This window comes from Zonotrichia albicollis, chromosome 22 (genome assembly GCF_047830755.1).
Source record: "Zonotrichia albicollis isolate bZonAlb1 chromosome 22, bZonAlb1.hap1, whole genome shotgun sequence".
Lineage (NCBI taxonomy): Eukaryota > Metazoa > Chordata > Aves > Passeriformes > Passerellidae > Zonotrichia > Zonotrichia albicollis.
Genome location: NC_133840.1, coordinates 4,180,714 through 4,203,393, shown reverse-complemented (window position 1 = coordinate 4,203,393; position 22,680 = coordinate 4,180,714). Strand labels below are relative to the sequence as shown.

At 49.4% G+C, this 22,680-nt stretch overlaps 2 protein-coding genes across 3 annotated transcripts in view; one reads left to right on the top strand and one right to left on the bottom strand.

Moving 5' to 3' along the window:
• Nucleotides 1-17,515, top strand: part of TAOK1 (TAO kinase 1) — a 65,592-nt gene extending 48,077 nt beyond the window's left edge. Inside the window, exons 16-20 of one of the 2 annotated variants that reach the window (XM_005493672.4) lie at nucleotides 1,155-1,358; nucleotides 1,851-2,090; nucleotides 5,773-5,985; nucleotides 7,071-7,253; nucleotides 10,745-17,515. In XM_005493672.4, the coding sequence (XP_005493729.1) occupies nucleotides 1,155-1,358; nucleotides 1,851-2,090; nucleotides 5,773-5,985; nucleotides 7,071-7,253; nucleotides 10,745-11,206 (1,302 nt within the window). In that variant the 3' untranslated portion in view covers nucleotides 11,207-17,515. The remainder of the gene's footprint in view (nucleotides 1-1,154; nucleotides 1,359-1,850; nucleotides 2,091-5,772; nucleotides 5,986-7,070; nucleotides 7,254-10,744) is intronic. The other variant, XM_026797229.2, reaches the window with a different exon arrangement.
• Nucleotides 17,516-18,783: 1,268 nt separating this feature from the next.
• Nucleotides 18,784-22,666, bottom strand: ABHD15 (abhydrolase domain containing 15). The gene is made up of 2 exons (XM_074556911.1): nucleotides 21,588-22,666; nucleotides 18,784-20,391 (listed from the first exon to the last, which is right to left on the bottom strand). The coding sequence occupies exons 1-2, from the start codon at nucleotides 22,664-22,666 to the stop codon at nucleotides 19,914-19,916; spliced, it is 1,557 nt and encodes a 518-aa protein (XP_074413012.1). The 3' UTR covers nucleotides 18,784-19,913.
• Between the last annotated feature and the right edge of the window lie 14 nt (nucleotides 22,667-22,680).

Below are 22,680 nucleotides of genomic sequence, written 5' to 3'. Positions count from 1 at the left end.
GCAGCAGTTAGTGAAGTTTCTTATCACTTAAATTTTTTGTAAGGAAAATACCTGTAAAGCACTATTAATTTTAATGGAGAAAGCTGTGTAATTATTTAATAATCATTGCATTTTAGTGAAAATCAAGATCTCTGTGAAATGCAGAGAAACTGTAGAATCAACCTTCCTGATTCTTTTTGTGGAGTGACTGAAACCTTAAGCACTATAAATAATTTTTTTGAAAGAACCATTTAATGCTCAACCATCAACTTGTGTGACACAACTTTGGAACTTGCTCCAAAGGGAAATATTCCCAAACATAGGCATTTCCCAGGAGGAAAAAAAGGCTAAAGAGCAGCAGAGCCAAGAAAGATCTAACAAAAACTACAGTAGCGTGGGCTCTTTATAATAACATAGAATCTTTTTCTAAGTGGGCAGTAGATCACAGAGCACCAAGAAACACTGATGAAATACAGAGGAGTTCTGTCTCATTCTTCAGTTGAAATGTATCACAACAAGTCTTAATTACTGCATGGGCATCTCTAGTATGCAATTCAAGCAAGCAGAGTCTTTTGCCAAAGATACTTTAAGCTATGTAGTACAAATGTGGAAACTCTTAAGTTTTACCTGTGAACTTCTTTACATTGTTTCTGTGAGTTACAGCATCTCAGTGAGCAGTCTGCCTTGGTGAGTTACAGTAAAATGGGTATGTGCTCTGATCAAGCAAGACACAAAAAATTTTCTGATGTGCTTCATGTGGCTGGAGTTCTGTTTGAACAACAGGACGTGAACACTTTCCCTCTCTCAGTCCTTTGGGAGCCTGTATAAACGTTTACCAGGCAGTATGGCAGTACCTCCAAGTGCTTTCAGTGGCAAACCCTCATTTTGACATTTTCAGCTGATACATAGGTCTGGAAACTGTGGACATAAACCAGTATTTTGGCCAGTGCAAAAAAAGAAAAGCTGTAGTTGAATCTGTTCCACTGTGATTTGTATCCTGGTATTTCCTTAGTGTTCCTTTCATGATGTGATGTATTTTAAAGAGGCTGAGATGGCACCAACCTTGAGAAGAGAGAGTAGAACATAGTTCAGTAGTTTATTAGTCAGGTCTGTCCAGTTCATAGCCAAAGAACTTAATGTAACTATTCCACAATTAATCACCTTGCAATTATCAGGAGCTGAATGAAAACCAGAGCACTCCAAAGAAGGAGAAGCAGGAGTGGCTCTCTAAGCAGAAGGAGAACATCCAGCATTTCCAGGCAGAAGAAGAGGCCAACTTACTGAGGCGTCAGAGGCAGTACTTGGAGCTGGAGTGTCGCCGCTTCAAGAGACGGATGCTCCTGGGCCGCCACAACCTGGAGCAGGACCTGGTTCGGGAGGTAAGGGAACAGGGAACAGGTAGAGATCAGAGCTGGATGCACCTGTGGGAAGTGCATCTCACAGGAGCACCTAAATTCCAGCTGAAATCACACAGAAGTGTTTGTTACCACATCCAAAGTGCTTTTGTCAAACACTGGTTGGATGCTTTGCAGTGCCATCTGGTAATCCTCATGCCATCCAATATACAGGTTTAATGCTCTATTGCAGGAGAATTGTTAGGTCCAAAAAGTCATCAGACACAACAGTTAACAGAAAATGCTTACTGTGAATCCTGTTGAGCATCTAGAACAGGAAGAAGAAAAGTGAAATGAGGAAGGAAAAATTACCGGTGGCATTGCTGTCTGCTGCTGATAAGACCAAGAATCTCTGTGGTCTGTCCTCAGATGCCTTGGAAGGAGAAATGCCCTTGTGAACAAAGTGAAATGTCACTTTGTCAACGGAAATCCAAGTAAGTACAAAGAACCTAATAATTCCCTGTGTCCTCCTGCTAGGAGCTAAACAAAAGGCAGACACAGAAGGACCTGGAGCACGCCATGCTGCTGCGTCAGCACGAGTCCATGCAGGAGCTGGAGTTCCGCCATCTCAGCACCATCCAGAAGATGCGCTGCGAGCTGATCCGGCTGCAGCACCAGACCGAGCTCACCAACCAGCTGGAGTACAACAAGCGCCGCGAGCGGGAGCTGCGCCGCAAGCACGTCATGGAGGTCCGGCAGCAGCCCAAGAGCCTGAAGGTACTCAGGGGTGTGGGAGCTCTGAAGGTGCTAAGGGCTGTAGGAACTCTAGAGGTACCAAGGGATGCAGGAGCTCTGAAGCTACCAAGGGATGTAGGAGCTCTGAAGGTGCTCAGTGGTGTAGGAGCTCTGAAGGTGCTCAGTGGTGTAGGAGCTCTGAAGGTGCTCGGTGGTGTAGGAGCTCTGAAGGCACTAAGGGATGTAGGAACTCCCATTCAAGCTGGTGGTAGTGGAAGAGTGGTCCATTACAGCCCTTTTACAGTGCAGGCAAAGCCAGGGTGATTTGAAACTGGTTAACTTGAAGAGCACCATAGTGATGATCAGCATTACAGGGTATTGCAGGCAGGCCACAGCAGCACTAGTCCCTCTCTTCTTTGAAAAGCTTTTCTCAGCAATGTCCCTTCCTTTCTGGGGTAGTTTTAAATGCATTTAAATGTTCACAGTATGCTTTTTTCTCCCCCTCCTACACCATTTTCTGATCCTTCTCTCCCCCATATACAAAAATAAAATCAGTATTTCTGTAATGAAGCAGTGTCGTTTAAAAACAAAACCCAAAAGCTTTGTGTGGCTGTGTGCATCAAAATGAACTTCACTCTCAGTCTTGGCTAACTCACCTGGTTAGTGTTTTTATATTAAAGCTGGCATGGTGGCAAATGGGGAGAGGGAAGAGAGACACCAGCCAAGTGCAGTGTCCTCAGGAAGCTCCTGGCACTGACCTTTGCTGTTTGTCTCTTCTGGGTTTCTCATGCTGCCCTTGTAGCTCTGGTGGCTGACCAGAATTATGGGGCCTCTGTGATTGAGGCTTTCAGTGTTTTTGTTTAAGCCTTCACTTCATCTGAAGAAGTCCAGTGGTTTATTTTGAAGTGTCTGAGAAGGGTGTATAAGGCCTTTCACAAAGCTGCCTGGTACATTTCCTTTGAGGAGGCAGACTTCTTCTCTCCACCCAGTGTTCAGCTGTGCCAGTAACAAAATGAGTGTATGGCATACTGAGCATGGGGTTTCTTTGTTGTTCTACATCTTTCCTCTTCATGATATTTTCCATCTGACTTAGTTTTCACCACCTGCAAGTTATCTTCTTACAGAGAAAATAACCAACTTGAAAACACAACTTGAGAAAAGAAAAAATGATACCTGATTTGTCAATATTAGAATAATATTAAATAGTGAAAACCTGGCTTGTGTGAGAACAAGGGACCATCTGATCACTGCTGAGAATCTCCAAGGATATAGTGTATAAATAGCAGATGACTTCACAGGGAAGCTGTGCTGCACTCTGAGCTGAATAAAACTGAAGCAGCTGTATTAGGTTGATCCTTCTGAGATTAGCATGAATGAGTTCTGCCTCCCCAAGGTGATGTGGTGCAAACACGGGTGGGCAGCATGTCCATTCTCCTTCCGTGGCAGCAGGATCTGTGGTACTGTGTGCTGCAGGGGCTTGGCTGCCCTCACAGCTCTGCAGACTCTGCAACCCTTCCCTTTTCCAGGGAGGACAGGGCTGGAGCATTTTGCAGGGAGCATGGAAAGCTTGCACTTCGCTTTGCATGGCTGTTCTGTGATTAGTGAAGGATTTCAGGCTTGAGCTGTCAATCCTGCACCTTTGCAAACAGGCAGTGCTAACAGCAGAGCCCTGGACAACCGTTGGGTTTGTAGCACAATCCCCTCTTTATCAAGGCTGTTCTCTAGCATTAACTCCTTCTCCTGCCTCTGACTAATGCAGGCAAGTATTCTTAATTGAATAGATAATTTGACCATTTGTTCAGTTTCTCTCCCCAGCAACGTTTTCCCTCAAGGGCACATTTCAGGCTTTCCCTTTGTTATTTAGTGAGGTCCTTTGTCCTGGAAGCAGGTTTTTAACGGTCAGTGTCTGTTCTATGACAGCACCAGAAGGACCCATAACTAGAATTCACCCTTCAGTGAAAACGGCTGTTATTATTTCAAGTGTGTTAATTGTGATGCAAATACCCTCTTGCTGGTATTTCACAATACTAGGTCAAAATGATCTTGTCAGAAGTCTGACTGGAAATCTTACCCCTCCCTTCTGTTTCCTGTTGTTAAAGCCTTTGGATTGGGAGCCTGTAAACAGTCTGGTGTCCCAGCAAGACTTCACAAAAAATGAGGGCAAAATAGGTTGATGGTGTTTTGCTGTGACCAGGTCCCTGATGGGAATGTGTAACCAGCTGACACTTCCCTTAAGGGCAGTGAGAAACAACCTTAAAGGTTTCCTGGAAGGAAATAACTTTCTGTGAAATTTAGAAAGGTTAAAAGTGATGCATTCCTCTTCATGATACATGTTTTGGTTTGAATGAAACCCATCTTTGTCCTGTTCTCTGCATCAGGTTAGCAAAGTGTTATTGTTTTTTTATGCAGCAAAGTGTTCTTGGGCTGGGGGTGTTGTTTGATCCCACTGCTCCTCTGGAGGTGGCTGCAAGTGCTGTGCTGATCACCTGCCCTGCTGAGCCCTGAGTTGGTGCCAGGAGCAGGCAGTGGAGGGGCTGATTTGGCCATGCACAGAGATCTCATCTGCCTCACTGGTTCACATCCCAGAGCTCTTCCAACTTGCTCACACAGGAGTCTGGTCCTGTGCTCTGTTTGTGCCTCTAGTGCTTCAGTATTTGGCATGGTGCCTAACAATGGGAAAGCCCTCATGTCTGATTTTAGTGATTTGTGTTTATTTATTTATTTGTTTATTCTTGCCATGGTGAACTTGACCATCAATTAGCCATCATCACTCATCACTTCTGGGTTTTGCTTTGTTGGTAGTATCCCTGCCAGCCATCCCATAGATAGATACAGAGAACTCCAGAACACCCTCCTTTTCAGGATCTTGAAACACTTAGTACATGTTAAACGTCACAGGCTGCTCTGAAGGCAGGTGAAAGAAAAAATAATTTCTTCAAGGTCATACAGCAAAGCTGGATCCCAATACCTTTTCCAGGATTGGTGTTCCCCAACCCTATGTTCAATCACAGTTATGTCTCTAAGCAGTACAGAGATGTTAGCAAGTGCAAAGGGAGGAAAACTCCATTTCCAGTAAGTCTCCACTGGGACTGGGGAATTGTTTTGTTTGCTAGACCAACACAATACTACTGTTTTGTGGTGTACATTTTAAAGCATCTAGTCTTTTTTTGGTTTCTTTATGAAAACCAGGCTCATAATATCAGGGGTTAGAATACATCTTATATTCATCAAACCCTCAATGGAAAAAGCATTGCTCTTTTTTCCTGTGCTTTCCCATGCACCAGATCTGCTTCTTTTCATAACATTAAGTGCTGTTCATATATATGTGCCATACAAGCACAGTCGTGTAAGTATGGCTTTTGGTGCTAATAAATATTAGTCCTGTCCCTCAAGAACTTTTCTTGAAAAGCAGCACCCAAGACTGGATTCAGTCCAGTGACAAATGTGAGGCTCTTTGTGCAGAGACAGCTGTATTTAGGCTGGAGCTTTGTTATAAAAGTGTCTGTATTGTAATTGTTTTGCACAGTAGCAGTGTCAAAGCAGCTGCAGCAATAGTCATTGCCTCTTGTGTATTTTGCTTCCCTCCTTGCACTGTAGATGTTAATATACATTTGTGGATTCTTGAACTCATATCCTTAATGTAATCCTAAATATCCATTTGAATGGATATTTCGCTCATTTGAAACATGCTGGTTTTTTCTTTGTGTCCCCTCCATCTTTCCAGTCAAAAGAACTACAGATAAAGAAGCAGTTTCAGGATACATGCAAGATCCAAACCAGACAGTACAAAGCACTGAGAAACCATCTGCTGGAGACCACGCCAAAGAGTGAACATAAAGCTGTCCTCAAACGGCTCAAGGAGGAGCAGACCCGGAAGCTGGCTATCCTGGCTGAGCAGTATGATCACAGCATTAATGAAATGCTCTCTACACAAGCTGTGAGTCGCCTCTGAGGGACCCAGGGTTCCTCAGCCAAAGAGGGATGTTTGCATTTGAACCGCTCTGTATCCTGACAGCAGGCTCTCTGCTTCCTTGCTGCACACGCCATCCCCTGCACAGGCCTTCCTCTGTGTTCAGAAAGCAGAGTTCAAACCCAGAGGAAAGACCTACCACCCCCTCCAGGCAGGCTGAAGCTGAAGCTGCTGTTGTAGAGATGCAAAGTGATGCATCTGTGTGACCAGTGAACTGCTTTTGCATGAAATGTGGCAACATAAACATCCCTGTTAGAGCATCATTACATAGTGTGCAACTGGCTGTCCTAATTCATTTAGATTTTGATTTGCTGATGATACCAACCCAAGCATGTGCCACCAGTGGAAGATGCTCATTGAGTCATGGAGGAGTCCACAGTTTTGACTGTAAATCTGAGGTCAAAGTGTTGTGAAACTTCCGTGATTCCTCTTTAAGAGATTCCTTCTTTAAGGAATGACCACATGAGCAATGCTTCAAATCCTTGCTACAGCTTAATGTGCACTTTTCTTTGCAATTTTTGCATATTGCATCCTGCTCACATCACTTTGTACACAAATTTAACACTGTGAGGCAGGGTAGCTGGCTTCTTTTATGATGGGAAGGTTAAAAGTCCAGTATCATGTTGCTTTTAGGTTTATTTTATTATATCCTTGTACCCAAAGTCCTGCATTGGCAAGGCTCTGGACTTAAGTCTCCTGGGTAGAGGTAATTGGTTGATCCAGTTGAATAGAGCAAGAGAGCTTCTCTTTGCCTCTAGCAAAAGGAGAGCTGAGTATGTTTGCACCTCCAGCAGTCTGGTCTCTGCAGTGTGGATCGTGGTTCCTGAGGCGCCACTGCTCATCAGCATCACTTGCATCAGTGCTGTGGGCTCACTGTCACCAGTCTTTGTCACTATAGGTCCTCTGTTCAGCCAAGCCAAGTACAATAGAGACCAATTGTATTGCTAAGAAAACAATGTCCCAGCCCATTCCCCCCCTCCCCGCGGTCCTCCCCTGGAGTGTCAGCAGTGGTTACCCCATGGTGAAACGTCTCTATTGTCTGTCTTTCCCAGCTGCGTTTGGATGAGGCACAGGAAGCAGAGTGCCAGGTTTTGAAGATGCAGCTGCAGCAAGAATTGGAGCTGCTGAACGCATATCAGAGTAAAATCAAGATGCAGGCAGAAGCCCAGCATGATCGGGAGCTGCGTGATCTGGAGCAGAGGGTGTCCCTCCGCCGGGCCCTCCTGGAGCAGAAGGTAAAGGGGGCATGTGAGCATCCTAAGCACACTCCATATTTCAGATCCTAGATTCCGCTTATCAGTGAAAGATAAACTGCTCTTACTTTGCTGTATATAGTAACACAGATCATTTGGGTGTTTGTCTCTCTGGGGTTGAAAGCTCAGTGACACATAGACTAAACTTTCTGCCAGCTCAGGCCTCCTGTGTGAGCAGCTTCTGGCTGGGATAGAGCTGCCTGAAGTGTGCCAGAGGGGGATGTGCCTCTCTGGGCAGAAGGGAGAGAGAACTGTACTGTCTGTCTCTGAGCTGGAGATTGGCTTCCCTGGCCTCTCAGAGAGCAGACAGTAACAACCTAAGGCTGGGGGCTGCAGTGTCCCTCTGAAATTATGTGTCTTATGAGCAAACTCAAGTAGCCAGAGCCACAGTTGTGGTGCATCTGCTACTGCTCAGGTCTCAGCTTGTAGTTGGCTACAGGTGTTTCTTGTTAAAGTGTATTCAGGTGTATTCAGGTGCTTCTTGTTAAAGTTTGCTGCAGGTGCTGTGCTAGATATGTGTGTAGAATTGTCAGTGACCTAGGACCAAGGGAAGGGAAATGCACCAAAAACTGGTGAGAAGAAATAAATTGTCAGCCTTTCTCCTGGAGTTGTTTTCCCTTTGGACTTGCACTATAAGTGTCAGCCATTGCTATTCACACATTTCCCAGGTTTTTTCATCAGTGTGTAATAAATTAGGGCGATTACTCTGTGGCCTCGAGGTTCTTTACAGTGAAGTTCTTCTAGGGGCTAATGGATGGATGCTGGCATAGTCCTCAGATCACTGCTCCACCTCATGGCCAGCGGAGGGAGCACCCCAGGGAGGCAGCACAGGCCTGCTGGGCTTTGGTCTCTGCAAGGAGGCAATTGCTCTCAGAAAATAGATGAATCTGTGAAAGCAGAGTTCCTGTGTGTCATTCGTGTGCAATAGCTGTCTTTAGATACCACTGCTGGTTATTTTGGTCCCAGCTCCCGTCACAGCCTGGCACGAGTGTGGATTTATCTGGAGGTGCATTGCCCTCTGGTGGCATGAGCAGCTCGGGGAGGAGGTGCCACAGTGAGCCAGCACTCCCTGCTCTGTGGGAGCAGCATGTATTGCAGATAGTGTTAGAAGCTGCAGTGAAGCCAGCAATTCAAAGAAACCCACATCAACCAATAATGTTGTGGAAGTCTTCCATTGTGTGCCAGGATTGAAGTCTCTGTGCATGGAGAACCCCTGTGGAGGATTTGGCATCAGTGATGGGGATAGGAAGCTTAACAATACTTTTATCTGTTTTTTCTCTCTGTGAAATAGTATCACCTAGCATAGTTTTTTCATTTTGTGTCCTGATATTGCCTTAGAATTGCAAAAAAAAAAAAAAAAATGGATGGTGCTTCAGCTTTCATAGGTTCCTGTAGCAATATGTGCAGTCTTGGCACATGAAAATCACAGGTCGTGCACCAGCAGTGAGACCTTGGTGGGGTTCCAGTCACTTGGCAGTGCCTCAAGGGCAGACATGTGGGTCCAGAGGCACACACATCATTCTTTTGCAGGGGTATTTTTTGGGAGGAGAGATGATGTTCTGTTTTTGTTAGGACTAAGAACTGTGAGTTTTCTGGTGTGGGTTCTTCAGTGATGTCACCTGGTGTTTGCTGGCATGTGCTAACTGAAGCTGGCAGCCAGAGAAAGGGCAGGTATATGCACAAGATGAATGTCTGCATTTATATGCACAAATAAATGTGTAGCCTGTGGCAAAGTCAGTCCCTGGTGTTCAATAATAAACCAGATTCCAGAAGTTAGTGCATGCATAGAAATCTGCTTCCTTTTCAGCAGGCTGCCCGTTACTTTTGGTGGTGCCCATCACCATAACTCACCAGAGCATGTGTGTCATGTCCAACCCTGGAGTAAGGAGGGAGTAGCCAAGCCCCATTGATGTGAAATGTTGTTTGTATTGCACTAGCAATGAGCATGTCCCAAGAGTGTCTTTAAAAGAGTTCAGATTTAGTCATTTCCTTCCCACATGCCTCAGACACTTCATTTTCAGAGTGGTTTGAGTGATGTCACTTTAACAAAGTGTCAGGCCTTTCAGTGAAGTTCAGTTGCACCAAGTCCTGTGTGTTACACTGTCACTGAGACTGAAAATGGTGACGTGCTGAAGACATTGAGAGAGGAGGATTCTACTTAGATAGCAGGACAGGAGAAAAACAAGCAGAGCATTTTAAAGAGGTAATGTTACAGAAGGTACCTTCTTCCTCCACTGCCTTTGTGGCTTTCAGCAGGAATAGTGAGCAGGGCTGCTCAGTGCACAGTCTGTCACTCACCTGGAGTAACAGGCAAGTGGAGAAGGAGTTTCTGAAAGCCCCAAATGGCTCAGGAGATGACTCATGCTGGAGCAGATTGTTTCCTCAATTCCAGATGAAATTGCTTTGCATATTCCCTGACTCAAGCAAGAGAGTGCTTACAAGTACAAGGCTCTGCCTGGTGCCTTCAGCACAGACCCAGATAACACCTCTTGGCCATGTTGCTGCTGACAGCAGGGAGATGCCAGTGAGCTGTGCTGAAAGTCTTGGCTCCTGCTTTTTCCCCATTTGGTCTTTTTCACTGAGGCCAAAAGAAGCTTTTTCAGTGCTGGCAAGAAGATAATGGGTTTTGGTTCTCCACCTGACTGCAAAGATTTCAATAAGAAAGGCTTTCATCCCTGTCTGATGGGGTGTCAGGAGGCCGTAGTCCTGTGTTTTCAGTACTTACAGTGCTGATCCCAGTGCCCCTACCAAAGTAGTCTTGGAAACCAATTTGGAAGAGTCTTATGGAGGAGAAATTGGAGTTGCCAGCTTGCATATCATCTAGCTAATAATCTGCCACACAACTCAAACAGCACTGCCTATGTCCTTCAGCCACACACCATGGAAAAAGTATCAGGGCAGTGAAATATGAGAAAACCAAATTAGGAAAGGGGTAGATAGGAGGTGACAAATACATGAGCTAAGAAAATCTGGCCAGTGAACATTAGAGAGGAAGCTGAATGTGGGCTTGTGCATTGAATATTAGAGAAAACAGCAGTCATCATCATAATCATCATTAGATTCAGCTACAAACAGTGAAGGTCACCATAAGCTGTGTTGGCAGGCTGTACCTGAAGGTGCTTTCCCAGTAGGCATCTATGGAAGCTGTAGTCTTTGCTGGATCTCAGAAGATTAATCTATGTCAAGATGTTGGTATCAGGTTCACATCCCTCAAATTTCATGTATTCACCAGGGAACAGGGACCAACACCCTCCAACTGATGTTCATCATGCTTTGGGCTGTGTGAGTCTTTGAGACTTAACCCTTAAAAATTCACCCTTTTGTCTTCAGAGCAGACTGCATGTCCACAGATATCTGATCTAGAGCCAGTTTCCTGCACAAATGCAGGAAGAAGTCCCTCAGTAGCTGTTACAGGTCCTCCAGAGGCTGTGCCAGTCCTGCTGCTACAGACTGTCTCTTTTTTTCCTTCCTAGATTGAGGAGGAGATGCTGGCGTTGCAGAACGAGCGCACCGAGCGGATACGAAGCCTGCTAGAGCGCCAAGCTCGCGAGATCGAAGCCTTTGACTCAGAAAGCATGAGGCTAGGTTTTAGTAATATGGTTCTTTCTAATCTCTCCCCCGAGGCGTTCAGCCACAGCTACCCGGGAGCTTCTGGCTGGTCCCACAATCCTACTGGGGGTGCAGGACCTCACTGGGGTCATCCCATGGGTGGCCCACCGCAAGCTTGGGGCCATCCAATGCAAGGTGGACCTCAGCCATGGGGTCACCCCTCGGGGCCCATGCAGGGGGTACCTCGAAGTAGTGCTATAGGGGTCCGCAACAGCCCCCAGGCTCTGAGGCGGACAGCTTCTGGGGGACGGACGGAGCAGGGCATGAGCAGGAGCACAAGTGTTACTTCACAAATATCCAATGGTTCACACATGTCTTATACATAACTTAAACAATAACTGAGGGTGGCAATTCCACTGGAGCTGTCTGCCAACAGAAACTGCCTACAGACACCAGCCCAGCAGCCTCCTCAGTGCGGTGCTGACGTGTGGAAGCTGGGTGCACATGGAATATTGTATTCATTTTGTAAAGCATTATGTTTTGTGTTTACTAACTGGGATGTCATAGTATTTGGCTGCAGGGTTTTGGGGGGTGGTTTTTGGTTTTTTGTTTTGTTGTTGTTTTTTTTTGTTTTGGTTTTTTTTTTTTTTTTTACATTTTGGAGGGGTCTTGGGAGGGCATCTGAGAAATATATGCAATTAGTCAGAAGAGTTGGCTGGTGGTCATCATACTGACAGGAAAGAAGGGCCTCAGACTGCCCTCATCATGCCATCCATGTAGGAAGTCTGAGGGAGAATGGAGACCTCTTCCCATGTCCATGAATTTCGATCTGCCACCCTGCAAAAACCAGGCAAGCTGCCTTTAAACCAACATCCAGGGGAGGAACAGCTGGATCTTCTGTTCCATTTTTATTTGTCATTAAATTGGATAAATTTCTAGGGTATTGCCTCTGCCAGGAGGCATTTTCAAAGAGTTGTAGGTGAGGAAGAAGGTGAGAAGAGAGGCCAAGAGACACCAGGGCTCAACAGGGCCCTTCTACCCAAGTGCGCGCTCCGTGTCGTGTAAGAAGTGACGTTCTGTCAGAAGGCACTGGTCAGCTTCCCGAGAACTCTGTAGGTAAACCTGTCTGGGGGAACAGGCTAGGAATGTTTGAAATGGTCTATCTGCTTTGGCACTCCCTGACTGTGCTGCTGGTAGCTCAGATGAGGTTGGGCAGAGGAGCGTAAGTAATGCACTTGTACAGCTAATACTGTGACATCTCATTTTAGCTAAGCATCAGAATAATTCTTGGAGCCCAGCGTAGTCCTTTTTGCTCCATTCAGAAATGTTTAGACTTTCAGCCAATCAGTCTCAAATGCCAGAGGTGTTTTGAAGGATGCCATAGTCACAAAATGCCATTGATCGGGTTTTTCATTATTACACTACATCCACCAATTTATTACCTTTTTGGCTTGTTGCAATTTCCTGTTTACATGTAGCGTGTAGCCAACTGTTGAAATGTTTAGTTGCCATGGTGTACCAGGAGGAGCTGAGCCAATGACTCTTTCCCAGCTGATGACTAACCCACATCACCACTGTAGATCTTGCTGCATGTGAGGCTCCTTTTTTATTGTTTTCATTGCTGCAATACTTCACAACTTTTACAGTCCCTAGAGATGCTGTGATATTTCGGCAGCGTATCACACCATGTGAGAAGGCACTGCTTCCAGAGGGCTCATTGGAGCTGCTGTACTACTGAAAGGAAACAAAGGAGGTTGTGAAATCCATACAGTGATAAAAGGTCAGGGAGTCTTATAACTGAATGACTTTGTTGGCATCGTGTCATCCCTTAGTGCTGGGAACCAGAGATGCCCCCATGCTCTCGTGCCAGTGCCAGGACGGTGTCGCTCAGCCAGGACTGTGGGAAGAGCAGGTAGATGAAGTTTGGTTTGAGGCAAAGGTTTCAGTCTTGGGGACTGACCAGCCAGGGTTCTTTGTAAATGTTTTTCCTTGCACACTAATCATCTTGAAGAAAACACTAGCTGCTAACTCTAGGATTTGCCTTTAATATGTTTATAGGGCTCAAAAGCGAGGTTTTCCGAATGTGTTTGTCCACGTGACATATTTATATAGTAAATAGTGTCTCGCTGCTGTTCAGTACCCGACAGGGCAGCGCTCTTTCGTTAGCTAAATTAACATCCACTCCCAGTCCTCAACTCTCTGCCAGTGTCTGGTGAATCCAGCTGGGATTTCTAGCATTGTGATGTAGCGTATCACTCTAATTGAAGATGGAAACTCCACCAAAACATGTTTGAGCAGCCCCTTTGTAAGGAGTTTTGTTGTACTAACAGTTGACAGAAGCCTGGGAGGAGATGTGGGTCCCATGGAGGTTCCTCTGGATGCTCCTGGGGGCAAGTGGTGACTGTGAATTGTCCTGTCCTTCCCTCTGCTATGTTTTTATGTGGAATTGGATGTTTTGGAGTCACTCTTTTGCATTGCAGTGTTGTTGAAATGAAGCGAAACTCGTTTAGGAAAGGTACCTGTGTTTTCCTAGGTTTGGAAGGAGAGATAAAACCAAAATGAAAGGCCAAAATTGTATTGGGGTTCACCATGTGATTGTGGAGGGTGTGCCCAGAGCATGGTGCTAACATAGCATTTTGAGTTCAGCTCCTCTATCCCAAACAGCAGCAGCTACAGTGGGGACAGGCTATACCTGCAAGTTCAGTGGGTTCATTCTTCTGCTTCTGTTATGGTTTGAATTTGGTCAAAGTCTCTGGCTTAAATTGAGCTACTTCAACAGAATTCTCTCAACACATCTATTTGTGTAATGTCAAGCATGACTGAATGCTGAATCCAAATGATGGCTATCCCATATTGGCTTTTTTGTATTCAAAAAGAATTGTGTAGTAACCATTTTTACATGTATATCATGTGCAGACCTGGACTATTCCAACAAGTTAATATTTTAATTAAAATAGTTTGCAAAAACTGATTCAGATCAACTGGTCTAAATGTGTGTGTCCCTGTGTGTACGTGGGGGAAGAAAAGCTGTCCCAAAACTGCCTGATCTCGAGAGGAAGCACCTCATTACACAGCTGTAGCCAGAGGAACTCAGGGTCAGGCTGTGCCTTGGAGGTATTTGAGGAGGCCCTTGGTGTTGAGAATTTTAATGTATCTCAGGTTTATTTCTGAGATACATGAACAACTGTGCACTAGAGAGATGCAAACACTCTCTGAATCAGTTTGCAAACTCTTATTTTTAAAAGTAAAGCGTTTTTAAAAGTAAGGCAAATTGCTCCATGTTGTGCTCATTGCAGTCATGCCCTCAATTTTAAAATTACTGTAATCTGTAAATTGTGGAAACTACTCCAGTACCTCAGCAAAGATGTTCTCTTGCATTTCTTACGTTCATATTTAACACTGGGGAACTCTTCTGTGTGGACTACTTGCAAATTTTATTGCGGTATTTTTAAATCACCAGCTTGACCCCTGAAATCTCTTTTCTGTGGTTATTTTTCTCTCCCCTCTGCAAAGACCTGAAGTTCTGGTGTAGCTTAGCCCAGAGATGGAAAAAAAAAAACAAAATAGCCAGCATTTTTACCTCTTTCTGATTCAAATTTCCTTTGATTTTATTTAAAATCGGTGAAAGGGACCACATTTTCCTTCTTTTCCATGGTCCCAGGGAGCCAGCAGCCACCTCTCCCTTCCATGTTGAACATTACGTGCTTTCTTCCTTGGATGCAGCACTGAAATGGAGGCCACAGCTCTGTTTCACCTGCATTCCCTCCAAGCCTGTGAACTTCAAAGAGGTTGAACAACTAAATACATGGTGTGATACCAAACTTTCCACAGAAAAATTTCCCTGCAGCCATTACTTGCCTGGCTTGGGGCCAGGCTGGCATCGCTCTGTGTCCCACCCAGCCCTCCTGCGCCGGAAGAACGGGCACTGCACACTGGCTGTGACCTGCACGGGGGTGCAGCCAGGGCACTCCTGGGGCTGTGCTGTTGTTTAAACCCCCAGGGCCCCTCGCCTCCAGGCTCCCAGCCCCTCGACCCTGCTTACGTGCCATTTCTTGAGAGGCAATAAATCCTATCGTACCACTGTCTCCCATTACTCTGTTGAATACGCACATCTCTCTGGATATATATATGGTATCTCATTTGTATATATTTATATACTCTGTATGTACGTGTGTGTGGGTATAGGTGCACACACACCTCATGCTGTGCATTTCTGTCAGGGCACTTCAGTTCTGCTGTTCTTTAGCGCTCCTGTTTGTGAGCAAAAGCAACCCCTCAGCAGGGCTCTCGGGGCGAGGGCGCAGACGTGGCACAGGCTGTGCTAGGGCTGAACCCTCACTGAAGTGCAGCCCTGGTAATTGCAGCTTGCTTTTTCTGGGGCGTGAGAGGGTAGGTAGCTACTGCGGGTGTGCTTCGAAGGAGACCAGGGAGCTTCCTGAGGGTACCAGAAAGTCACAAGGCAGCAGAGAAGCAAACAAGATGGTTTAGCGATAGGCAGGCAGTGGAGGCACTGTAGGGATCTGCTGGGGAGGCGGCGAGTGGGCCGGTGAAGTGCTCAGCAGGCTGAGCTCAGAGTCCCCAGCTGCGTCTCGCCACGAAAGATCACAAGCCCGGCATGGTCTTGGCTCGCTGCACCGGCACTGGCTTTTGGCATTCCTGAGGTGGAGCCGCCGCTAGCTCTGAACGCTGGCTGCCTTGGCGTGTGTCTGATGCCTGGAGGTTCTTAGGTTGTGTGGGGGGCAAAAGAGAAGCTAGATTGCAAGATTTTAAGTACACGTGTGTACTTAGAGACTTATGGTCTGTACATCCATATATACACACAGAGATGCTCTTGGTCCAATCTTTACTCTGCTTAGGCCCTGTGTGCTTCATCACTCGAAGTCCAGCCAGCAGCGGCCAGCCTTGTTCCTCTCCTGGGTGCTTGCTCTGCAGTTCTAGTAAATCTTGCCCTGGTCTTTCTCATAGTAGAGGGGTGAGTGCCATGCTGGACACCACCAGCTCCTCAAGCTGTGAAGATCCTTCTGACCTTCTCCTTTGTCCTCTCCAGACCCCATCTTAGGGAGGCATTTGACAGTTCAGGGGATAAGCGGTTCTTGCATGTGTCAGGTCACGCATTTCCCCCAAGGACACCCCGCCAGCTCAGCAGAATGCCAACCCTGGGCTCTCTTTGTGCTACCAGAGAATTCGGAGGCAATATTCCCCCTGTCCCTTCTGGAAGGTCTCTTACAAGTTTTTTTAGGAGAGACTTGGGTTTGGTTGGGTCATTCTTACCCTTTCCCAAGGAGTAGTGTTGTCTTTACCTGTGCTCCTGCCTGTAGGATGTTCCCACCCCAGTGCTGGTCCACAGTGAGCCCAGAACCATGTGCCAAGCACAGAGGAGCAGTGGATACCCAGGCAGGGATGCTGGTCACTGTCCCTCTGCTGTGGTTGAGTTTGCACTTTTCCAAATCGATTGAGCCGAAGTCTTTTGATGAGTGTGTGTCAGGCGCTTTGGAGGGTTGAGGCTTGCTGTTTACAGCCAGAAAATAAGAAAACCTGATAGATCTAGTGGTTTTAGTAAACATCACCCCACCAGGGAGCAGTGGCAGCAGATAACCCAGGTTCCTGTTGCACAATGAAGTTCAGCCAACTGGGCTGTGATGCTGCCTGCTACATCCCTGCCCCCTCCTCCAGGGGAAGGAGAGCCCTTTGTCAGCTAGAGAGGGACTTAGTAAATCGGATTTGCCAGCAAACAAGCACCTTAACCACTGAGCTGTGGGTCTCAATACTTGCACTTCACCTGAAGGCTCCCTGGTGGGGAGAAGGCAGTTTGGTTCATGACCATTAGCTCTGCACCTGCCTGGCATCCTCAAAACACCCTTAAGCCATGTCCTAGGGAAAATAAGACCCCAGTATCAACTCCCACTCTCCTTGCTTTCTCTGAGTGCACACAGTGAGACCAGGAACCAGGAGGGCCGAGCCTTGCCCTCATGGATGTGAACAAACCCTGGGGGGAAACTTCTCCCCACCTCGCCCCTCTGGCCCCCTGCCCCGCTCCCCACCCTTGAGTACGGGTACCTCAGAACATGCACAGTTTGACTTTTCACTGACAATTAGTTTAATTATTGTCAGTGAAAAGAATTGTAATTATCTGTAAATATGTAGTTAACAAATTGACCTAGTTTCTGTATTTTTTAAGTTTTTGTACTAAAATTTATAGATACAGTATGTGCCAGCTAGCAAAAAGCTACTGTAATTGCCAGTTGTAGTTCAGCATGCACCTAATCCCTGAGACTTGTCCAGTGATGCTGTAAGGAATTTGTGCTTAAATATTGCAAGCTGGGGAGGCAAACAGCCACTGGCCTGGGGCTTTTGGCTTCCAGCCTCTGGCTGGGTTTTCCCTGATGGCTGTGTGGAATCTCCTTCCCTTGGGCGTCCTGTACCGCACGGAGGGCAGTGCGAGGGACAGAGCGGTGGCTTCGAGCTTGCTCTGGAGCTGAACTCGATGGGAACCAAGTTCAGGTTCTTTGTTGCAGTTTAATACCGGCTTGTGACTATGTTTTTCAATCTCTCTAGAAATGATCTGTTTTTCCCCTTCCAACTGTTTTTGTCTTAAGCCCGAGTTCATCTAAATCTACTGGAGGAAAAAAAAAAAAAAACAACAAAAAACAACAAAACAAGAAAAGACTTTGATTTGAGGTCGTTGCCTGCTTTTAGTGCCAGGATCACCCATTTCTATGGCAACTCTGAGCTCAGCAGAGTGCAGAAATCAGCGCAGGGTTGTTGACAAGCTGAAGTCGGCGGCCGCTGCCTCTGCACGGCTCCGGCAGAGCCCGGCTGTGCCTGGTGGCAGCTGCCAAGGGCGACTTTGGGGGTGCAGCGTGGTGGCTTGTGGGGGTCCCAGTGTCCCTGCCCCAGTGCAGCTGGCTTGCCCTGCAAGACCTGCTGCTGAGCGAGGGGTGGGCTCCTAGGAATGGTCAGGATCTGTGCTCCGTGTCCTGTGGCAGAGGCAAGCTGTGAGTCAGTAGCTGTGCTGAGCATCCCGGGAAGCTGCGAGCAGAGGAGTCTGAGCGCCGGTGAGGCCGTGCTCTCCGGGTCTGGTTGTCCTGGAGGTTGTAGGGAATGGGAGCTTGTAAGGATTCAAGGATCAGAGAAGGAGAGGCAGACGTGCGCGTACGGGTTTGGCTTTTGGCAAGCAAACCACTCGCTTCCTTTCTTCAGCTTTTCTTCCCTCCTAACCCCCCGCAGCTCTTCCCCCTGCTTTGCTTGGAACAGGAACATTTTTTTTACCTGCCTAGAAACAGCTAAAAGATTTGGGGGGGGTGGGGGGCAGCCCTGATGTAAATAATTAACGTTGCAAAGTGAAGTGTGTATAACATAAAAGGCTACAGCCCTTTGGTGACTTGTAAATGCTTTGAGAAGGTTGTGGTATGACGTGGAGGGGCCAAGCGACCTGCCCGGCCCCGCAGCCATCGCTGCCCCACCGCCACCGCGGGGCCGGGGGGTCGGGACAGGATGGGGGGACCCCCCCCTCGGTGTAGTGGATGGGAGGGTAGCGTAACGTGTGTAATACGGATAGGAGAAGCTGTGTGAGGTGTGTATAGTGTATATTTTTTAAAAATAGCTTGCTTGTGTTGTGAAGATTTTAAAGACAAACTTGAGAATTCTAGCCTAACTATTAACACAAGTTTAACATCAGTTACCCCACTGGGTTCAGAGCCTCTTGAATGTATATTCCTTTTTGTAACCTAAATGACCTATTCTTCTACCAGTCAGCCAGACATCCTATTTATATTTTTAATTTTATATATTACTTTCCATTTGTTTTCATTATTTCCAGCATGTTTCTGGGTTTGGGTTTTTGTTTGTTTTGGGGAGGGGGGGTTGTTTCTTTTTGCACAAGAATTGTGTGAAGTCAAGGAAATGTTAACTCAAACCTGGTATTTTCCAACCTGTTCCCCCTCCCCTTCCTCTCCTCCACCCCTGTTGTGTTTTTTTTTTTTTTCTTTCTTCCGCCAACAGTTTGGGATTTTTCTGGGCTGGGATGCAGCGGGTGGGAGGAGGGGATGGCTCTTTTCCATTTGCAGCTTTTGTGCAAATGCCAGGTCTTTTTGCCAGTCAACTAAAAAAATGCTTCACTTGCTGGTTGCTTTAAAAAGGAAAAAAAAATTAAATAAAAAAAAATGTAACCTTATCAGTGCGATGTAGACCCCGGCGGGAGGAGGGGAAGTGCACACCTGTAGCCACACACCTCTGGCTTTGGCTGCAAAACAAAAGCAAACCTTTCCTGGTGAGGAGGTGAGCACAGGGCAGCTGCTGCCCGACCCTGTGCAGGGTTTGCCGTGCCGGGAGCGCCATGCCTTGGGCTTGCTCTGCCCCCTCGGCCGCCGCCTGCTCATGTGCACAAACCCCAGAGCTGCCTGCTGATGACAGCAAAGCTGTTGCTGCTTTTCCTCTCCTCCTCCTCCTCCTCTTCTCCCCCTCCCCAAGGAGGTCCAGCTCCCCAGCAAGAGCTCGCCCAGCGCCCGGCCCCAGCGCCATGGCCGTTTGCTCTGGGGCATCATCCAGGTATGGGCAAGCCCGGCCGGCACCGTGCTGTGCCACAGAGCATTAGATAGAAAAAAACACACACATATCTGCTGTTTTACTATGAACACTGGTCTGAGGTTTCCAGGCTCAGCACCACGGTGATGGGCCACGAAGGATTTAACCAGGGGAATTAAACTCCTTCTTGCTTCCGTGTCTGGTAGCACCAGCTGGTATGAGTGAATCTACAGGTGTGCGTTTTCCTTCTTGTAGAAAATGCCACGAGCACTAACTGGTAAGGCTTAATGTACAGTATATTGTCAGTATTCTGGTATTCTTCTGGTTCAACATACATTATAGCTCATATATAACCTGTATTAATTGTATAGATTGTGCATTTAAAGCTGTTACCAAGTTGTCAGAAAATAAGAGAAGAGAAAAAAAAAATAAGGTCATATGTAATATTTTGTTTGTAAGTATCCTTTGTATCATAGCAAAGGAAATGTTAAAAAAAAAATCAACTGTAATAAAGTAATTTTAGTACACGGAGTGTCTGCCTGCCTTTGTGAGACCCTGCCCCAGGGGGGGCTACCGCGTGTACGACCTCTGCCAGGTGAACACGGGGGGCTCCACCGGGGGACCCCCCCACCTGCGGGGCCGCGGCAGCCCCTTCCTCCTCTCCTCCGTCCGCAGGAACTCGGCCATGGCCCTGAAATATTCCAGCACGGCCTCGTGGGCCCAGCAGCGGCCCGGCCCGCGGCGGGGGAAGCCGCAGTGCCCGCCGTGCGGGGTGAGCAGCAGGAAGAAGTAGGGGCTGCTGCGGAAGAGCTCCCGGGGCAGGCTGCGGGCCGGCGGGCCGCGCACCGGGTCATCGGCGCTGCAGAGGCACAGCACCGGCACCGCCGCCTCGTCCGCGTCGCGCAGGGGCTCGTTGCGCTCCCAGTAGCTCTCCCAGCTGGTGGGGCGGCTCCGAGTCCGGCAGAAGAGCGTTTCCTCCAGCTCCCGCAGCGAGCGGCTGCCCAGGAGCCTGTCCGTGTCCACCACCTCGGCCAGGGCCCCCGCGTACCTGCGGGGATGGGGCGGCCGCCGTGGGCTTGGAGGTGCTGGGGTGCTGCCATGGGCGGGGGGCAATGGGGATGCTGGGATGGGGGCCACGGAGAATGTTGGCAGCGGCTGGGGTGTGCTGCTGTGGGGGTGGAGGGTCATAGGGGTGCACTTGGAGCTGGGGGCTACAGGGATGCTGCCATGGGGGTGCCACCAGCGTGTGTGCCCATGGGCCGCTCAACAGTCCTGGCCCTGCACGCAGAGGAATAGGGGTGACCTCGACTGCCCCAGCCCCAGAGTGGCTTAGGAGGCCCATCCCAGCCCCTTGCAGGGATCCTGGAGGGTCCCCACAGCACAGCCCGGGTGCCATGACAACGGGAGACGGCCGGCGCTCCTGCTTCGTTACCGTGACAGCAGCATTTGCAGCGGGAATCGGGAAACAGGGAGGGGGGAGATTCCCTGCTGCCCACCCCCAGCACCCCATCCCTGCAGTACACACTGTTCCTTGCTGCACCCATCTGAGATTTGCTGCAGCTTCACCTGTCACTTGTTTGCCCCTATGTTTTGGGGTTTACCCGCATTATTTTGGCTCCCATCTGGCCACCTGCAGAGCCCCTTTGCCCCCACAAGTTCTCAGCAGCCCCCCGGGAAGTGCCCACTTGCTCAAGTCCTTGGGCCAGGGCAGTCTCCTGTCTCAGCCAGTGCTTGGTCCAATCGAGCCTGTCTGTGTTGGGCAATAGGGAACCCAGAGCCCTTGGGAAGGGACAGCAGCAGTCACAGCCCCCAGCCCAGCCCTGGGCTGGCATCACAGTCCCCCCCCAGGGCCAACGGGAGGGTCAGGTGCTGGGGACAAGGGGCAGTGCAGGGAGAGGGGCCAGCCCCACTCACCCCTCAGGGTCCAAAACCAAACAGGGGCTTCACCAACTCCTCCCAGGAAGAACTGTGAGACCCTGCCCCAGATCTCCCTGCTCAGGAGCCCCAAGATGCTGCCGCAGCCCGAGCCAGGCTGGGGACACACGTGGTGGCCCAGCTGGCCCCATGGCAGCCGGCTCCAGGCTGGTGTTCATTAACCAGCACATTTTGCTGTCCTCAGCACCTCTGCCCTGCACTGGGGCTCCTTGTTTCAGCAGCACCCACCCCATGCACACCCCCAGGGATGACCGCGGGGTTCCCGGGTTACCCCCATCCACCTCCCCAGGCCCAAGGGACTGCACTGACCTGCTCAATCCCTGCTTGAGGTGGAGGAGCAGCGGCCACTCGTAAAGCCAGGGCATCCTGGCCTCAAACCAGTCGCGGCCACGGAAGATGGGGGAGAGGCAGGCGGCGGCGGCCAGGCGGCTGGAGGAGCCGCTCTCGCCCAGGTAGGCGAGCAGCAGCCCCGAGCCCGAGCCCTCGCTGACGGCCAGCAGAGAGGCACAGGGGTGCCGGCACCGCAGGTAGGTCACGGCCTCCCGCAGGTCCCCGGGATCCCCGAAGGGCTGGAGCCGGGGGGTGGTCAGGGGGCAGCCGTTGTGGCCCCGGCGGTTGAAGATGACGGGGATGAAGCCCCGCTCCAGCGCCCGCAGCCCCAGCTGCAGCAGCCCCCCCGTCACCTTCCCGGCCGCGTTGGGAATGAGCAGCAGCACCGGGCTGGAGACCCCCCCGCCGCCACCCGCAGCCCCCCACGGCCCCACCAACCAGTCCAGGGCTACCAGCCCAGCGTCCGACAGCTGCAGGAGCTCACGGGCCACCACCGGCTCCGGCTCAGGTGGCTGCAGGAGCTGCCACAGCATCTGGAGCCGGGGCCAGCACGGCCACAGCCAGCGGCCCCCCCGCAGCGCCGCCGACCGCCCCAAGCTCCGCACCAGGTGCTGGGCCAGAGCCGAGGGCTTGCACAGCAGCCGCCAGTGCCCCGAGCCCTCCTCGGCCATGAAGGGGATCCCCTCCTCCTCCTCCTCCTCCTCCTCGTCCTCCTCTCCCCCGTCTGCAGGCACCTCCAGCCTCCCTGCCCAAAGGCACCAAGCTAGGAGGGCCAGCCCCACGAGCACCGCGGCTGCGGCCACCAAACCCTCCGGGGACAGCATGGAGGCGGCAGGAGCCTCAGCCGGCAGCCCCGATGGTCGGCGGTTCGCAGAGCGATGGCGGGGCCGCGCTGGGGAAGCCCAGCCCCGGGGCTGGGCAAACAGCAGGGCTGTGCCGGGGATGGCGTGAGCGGCCGCCAGCAGGGCCAAGGGGACTGGGTGAAACGGGAGGGACACGTGGCCAAGCCCTGCCCGGCGCCGCAGGGGTTGAAGCCCCCGCAGCCACGGACCCTCCATGGGCGCAGGAGCCG

Coding starts and splice junctions, on each gene's coding strand:
- ABHD15 (XM_074556911.1), bottom strand. CDS start 22,666: ATGGAGGGTCCGTGGCTGCGGGGGCTTCAACCCCTGCGGCGCCGGGCA. Junction 20,392..21,587: donor CTCAAGCAGGGATTGAGCAG/GTCAGTGCAGTC, acceptor CCATCCCCGCAG/GTACGCGGGGGCCCTGGCCG.